The sequence below is a fragment of the Galeopterus variegatus genome, unplaced genomic scaffold (assembly GCF_000696425.1).
Source record: "Galeopterus variegatus unplaced genomic scaffold, G_variegatus-3.0.2 Scaffold6972, whole genome shotgun sequence".
Taxonomy (NCBI): domain Eukaryota; kingdom Metazoa; phylum Chordata; class Mammalia; order Dermoptera; family Cynocephalidae; genus Galeopterus; species Galeopterus variegatus.
The window spans coordinates 11,072-16,108 of record NW_007733083.1 but is presented as its reverse complement, the minus strand read 5'-3'; the positions used below and the strand labels follow the sequence as shown (position 1 = coordinate 16,108).

At 39.3% G+C, this 5,037-nt stretch overlaps 1 protein-coding gene across 1 annotated transcript in view; it reads left to right on the top strand.

The window, feature by feature from the left end:
* Positions 1-4,263, top strand: part of MYRFL (myelin regulatory factor-like) — an 82,650-nt gene extending 78,387 nt beyond the window's left edge. The window contains exons 20-23 of the mRNA XM_008591505.1: positions 1,046-1,120; positions 3,329-3,446; positions 3,774-3,848; positions 3,979-4,263. Coding sequence (XP_008589727.1) covers positions 1,046-1,120; positions 3,329-3,446; positions 3,774-3,848; positions 3,979-4,065 — 355 coding nt within the window. The 3' untranslated portion in view covers positions 4,066-4,263. The remainder of the gene's footprint in view (positions 1-1,045; positions 1,121-3,328; positions 3,447-3,773; positions 3,849-3,978) is intronic.
* The last annotated feature ends 774 nt before the right edge of the window (positions 4,264-5,037 follow it).

The following is a 5,037-nucleotide window of genomic DNA, read 5'->3' as shown; positions in this document are numbered from 1 at the left end:
GGAGCGCCGCTGCGCTTCCCAAGCAGCGCACTATCCAGTGCGCCACCGGGCCGGCCCCAGATCGTTCTATTTTTTAAAAAAAATACATTCATTTACTGAAATAACACCGTTCCCAACTTGGTACACAGTAGCACTCTTATTTTTTTAGCTTTATTGAAGTATAATTGACAAGTAAAATCCTTATATATTCAAGGCGTACAATGTAATGTTTTGTTTTGATACACCTATACATTGTGAAATGCCAGATCTTTTAATTTCCTTTATTTTTGCTTTCACATTTTTGACAACTTAGTTTAGTATAATTTAAAATGACCGGCTCTTTTTCTCATTTAAAATCAACTTAAAATCAGAATTGTAACTTGTTTCACCATGAAATTCAAGTGATGGCCAGGTCCTAAGGAGAACTTTTATTATATACCATATGCCTTTTTGCTTGAATTTTTCATTACAATATGAGTCAAAGGAACTTCCCTTTTCCCCAAGGATCTCTCCTAAAGTGGGGGTTGGGATCTATCTGTGCCCTCTGTCATGCAGTTTTCTCCATTACTAAACAGTAATTAGGACTATAATAATTTTAGCAGATTCAGATACTAAAAGTACATGATATTTCCTGTCAATGTTGCTTAAAAGGGAGTGATTTATGGTAGAAAAACTAGTATTTATTATTTCCAATCCTCCTTTCCAGGGGGATTGTTAGTTTGAGGCCTTTGTCTCCTTTGTCTTCTGAAATCTATATCTCCTTAAGGGGGACTGAAGTCATTTCCTGTGCATTTAGTTTTGCACATTTGGCCTGGGATTTGTCTTTCCATTATTTTTTGTGTTCTAAAAAACTACAAATCTTTGTGGTATATTTTATATTAAGAACTGAAAGACATCACTCTGAAATTTGACAGTTATATCTCTGAAAAACATAAAACTATACCTCGTTAAACTTAGTTTTCTATATTTTTTATATTTCACAGTTTACATAATATACACTGTAAAAGCCTTTTGAACCCTTTCCTGCATAATTTAATTTGTGGCTTTATTTTTTTTCCATAATTAGGTCTGGAAATTACAATTACAAGATTCCTATTAATAAGCACACACCCACCAATGTTAAATTGTCTTTGGAGATCAAGTAAGTACATTGCTGTAAAAAACAATTCCATTTTTATTACTTGAACAGCAAGTCTGAATTTACTTCACGATTTGATTCGTAAGTTAGGAGGTAAAAAGCTATCAGTCCGTGTTAACTAATGATGGGTTGAGAGATGGGCCAGGTGAGGGAGGGGTTTTCAAGGTGGGGGCTGGGATCCTCCAGGCTCCCCCCAGGGAATGAAGGGCTCTGTACTATATACTCATGCCTGCCAAGTGGGAGTGACTTGGGTTTTGTGCTCACAAGCTGCAGACTTCACCTGTCTCCCATTAAATTGGGATGGGAACAGGAGTAATAACATGGCCTCTGGGAGAGAAGTGGGGGCTGCACCTTTTGGTGAGCTCCTGGTAATAATGCTAATGCAGACACCACCCATTTGCCCCAGGACAGTTAAAAAAAAAAAAAAAAGGAACCAAAGTTTGGAATTGGGCAGACTAGGGTTCACATTTTGACTCTGTCATTTACTGATTCTGTGATCTTGGAGAAGCCACTTATTCTCTTTGAGCTACCGTTTCTTCATCTGTAAAACGGTATTACATTATACCACAGCATGTAGAGCTGCTGTGGGAATTGCCGCTAATACTAGTGGGATTAACAACTACCATTTGCTGAGCACAGACTATATGCCAGACTGTATACTTTAATACTGGGTCATATAATCCTCCCAACAACCCCCCCAGGTTGGTATTTCTTTCTAGTTTATATTTTTCAGAAGGGTATGCTTAGGTTTAGCGAGTGCTCTGAAACTCAAGGCTAGTAAGTGGTGGAGCTGCCTTCAAACTCAGCTCATCCTTTCAACCATCACAGTCCTGCTCCCCAGTGAGACAAGAAAGTCCCTTACCTGACACATAGTAGTACTCAATAAATTGTAGCTTTTATTATGACTCCCTTTCCTCCAAAATCACACAAGCTTAATTTAACCTAGTCCTATTAGATATAATAAATAGTAATGGTACTTTAAGACTTTTGCCCCACTTCACTCAAAAACTATGCAGTGAGCAAATCCCCATGAAAATAGATGGCTTTGTCTCTTGATTTTAGTCCCTCCTTTTCTTCCCCCTCCACTTTTCCTCTCTTCCCCCCTCACTTTTCTCCCTCTCTCTGCCTTTTTCTGTCCTCCCCACCCTCTCTCCACTTCCCCAGCTGTTATCCCTCCTCCAGCGTTCACCACCCCCACTCTGTCTCTCTCAGGCTCCGTACTCCTCTCATCAACTTTGCTTCTGGGGGAACTAGTGATACTCAACCCAACTGCTTGCCTTGGAAAGATTTGTTTCAAGCACTTAATATTTCATGACTCAGAACCAACCATATTTCATTTCAAGGCAAAGCAAAAGCTAAATATACTATCCTTACAAACTAAATGCACTATTCTCTAGCACTACTTGAGTAACCCGGAAAAGCATTTCCTTATTCATTCCTAGCTTTCAATGGAAGGAAATAACATTATATGCTATATCCCTTGAAGTGGCAGAAGATCACCTTGAGCCACTAAATCAAGCATTTTAGTTTATAAATAATTTTTCTCATGTGGGTGTTTAAAAAATAATACATATAGATTGTAGGTTGCCCCACTTGAGCAAAAGGATTGTCTCCAAAGGCAGATGGATCACATCCTCTTGATGATTAACGGGCAGACCTCCAGAGAAGGAATATCCTTTCTTGCAGACCTTCCACTCTGATAGCTTTAAAAGCTGGTGATTTCTAATGGGGCTCACCCCCAAACCACTACCTGTGTTTGTCTGTTTTGCTGTTTCAAATAATATCTACCCAGACCAGGAGATTTTAGAATCTAAAATTCAGGAAGCGTCAGGTAAGTGCAAATGCAGCTGCCAGTGGAAAGAAAAAGGATTTGTTCAAAAATTATAAAAAGTCTATGGAAATAAGAAGTTCTGATGTAAGAAAAGAAAATAAAAAAAGTTCTGATGTGAGGTGACTTAAGTCATGGGATTAGGTTCTACAATCTATCATATGCTATTTTAGTAGTCATCTAAGATTGGGTTTCTTTCTGTGATAGTACGATGTGAGCTAACCCTTGACCTCAGTGAGCTTTATGTAATAAAATGCCTATTGTGAACTTTGAATGGATTTCCAAATTATGTTCCTGTTAGTCCTTCTTTTTGTCAAGGAGCAGCATAGGAGGAGCTGGTAACTGCTTTTCTATTTGCCCTTTCTTTCCTTTGTCTCTTGAAGTACAACAGAGCCATTGATAGTCTTCCTATGCAAATTCACCTGCGGAAATATATGTTTCCCGAGTAAAATGGAAGCCAAAGCAATCCAAAGCCACAAAGTCTCCCAGGAGATGACACAGGTAATGTTTTCTGGCTCCTCAGCATCATGTCCCTGTTCCAGTTGAAGTACATTTAGAATTGTGGCCTTTTTTTTACCTACTAATAGAAGGATGCACTGAGCCAAATGCCAGTGTTTCCCCTGCTGGCTGACCCTGGTCACAGAGCTTGGCTCCAAATCTTACCCGGGTCCTTAAGAAACTGCAGACTGTTCTAGTGACGCCTATCAAAATCTGTTATCACAGTTACCTCCCCTGTAGTCATCAAGGAAATGCTTTCTCAGCCTATATTCTTTCCAATTGGTGTGAAATGTGGTTATGAAATGGATCTGTCTTTCATTCATTACTCAGGGATATCAGCACATTTGGAGCCTCCCCGTAGCCTCATTCTCTGACAATGCATACCATTTCCGTGTAGCTGCACCGGTGAGCTTGCTTTTTTTCTTTTTCTTTTTCTTTTCAGGGAGGAAAGAAATGGACCGAATAAATAAATAAATCACTCTAACTACAGTTGATTTTTACATTAATCCTTCTCTCTTTTCTCTTGTTATGACAGGATTTAGCCGACTGTACAACGGATCCTTATTTTGCTGGGATATTCTTTACAGATTACTTCTTTTACTTCTATCGACGCTGTGACTAATTTATTGAAGTTGGGTTGGGGACTTTATTAAAGAAAAAATACTCAGAAATACGGTTATTGGAAACATATCCTTTTGCAACATTTTTCTTCCTGTTTGGTAAACATTCACATTTATTGCTAAAGGACTTTTTCACCCTTTGGCTTCTAAAAGTTTTGAGACCTTAATGAGGAGAATAAAGTGTTTGCTGGAACTTAAAAGAATGTGGTGTTTGATTTTGCCATGACTATAAGGAAAACATTTCCTGGAGTAAACAGTACTATTGGGTTTGAAAAATACTACTTCTGGTATTAAGGAAGCTGTGAGGTCAAAATAAGCAGTTCTAGCTTTACTTCATCTTAATGTATTTTAAAGCTTTTGAGAAAAAACAAAAAGTCTATATCATATTAAGGCTACTTAACATAGACTCTTGAGAATGTGTGAAATGGTGTGTGGGGAGGTGAGTGATGTCTGATGCTGAGCTCACACTTAGGCAAACTATTGCTCTGTGTGTGTGTGTTTGTGTGTGTGTTATATACACAGATACGCTATAGAAAGTAGCTTGCTACTGAAATGGATTTAAAAGAAATAGTTGCAACTCTGCTTTGTAATGCTTGATGGACACTGAACTTTCTGTGTGGATAAGATATGTGTAGATGGAAGCCCCCATGTCCCAGAGGCCACTGAACTTATTCAAACTAGCCAGTCAGAGCCCACTTACACTGCCTCGCCCGTTCCTTCCCTTGGTTACCAGGATAAAGGCCCTTGCCCACAGTTCGTCCCTTTCCCTCTGCCTCCTGACTCACCCTGGTGCTTCCCTGTGTGGCCTCCAGTGGCATGGCATGCCTGCCTGTCTTGAGAACTGTGAGAAACAAAACTATCTTTTTGAAGGCAGTCATGTCCTGATCTGTTGGCCTTACTACACCTCAAGTTTTCTATTATAAATATGCTATAATTTTGGGCCGGCCCGGTGGCGCACTGGATAGTGCGCCGCT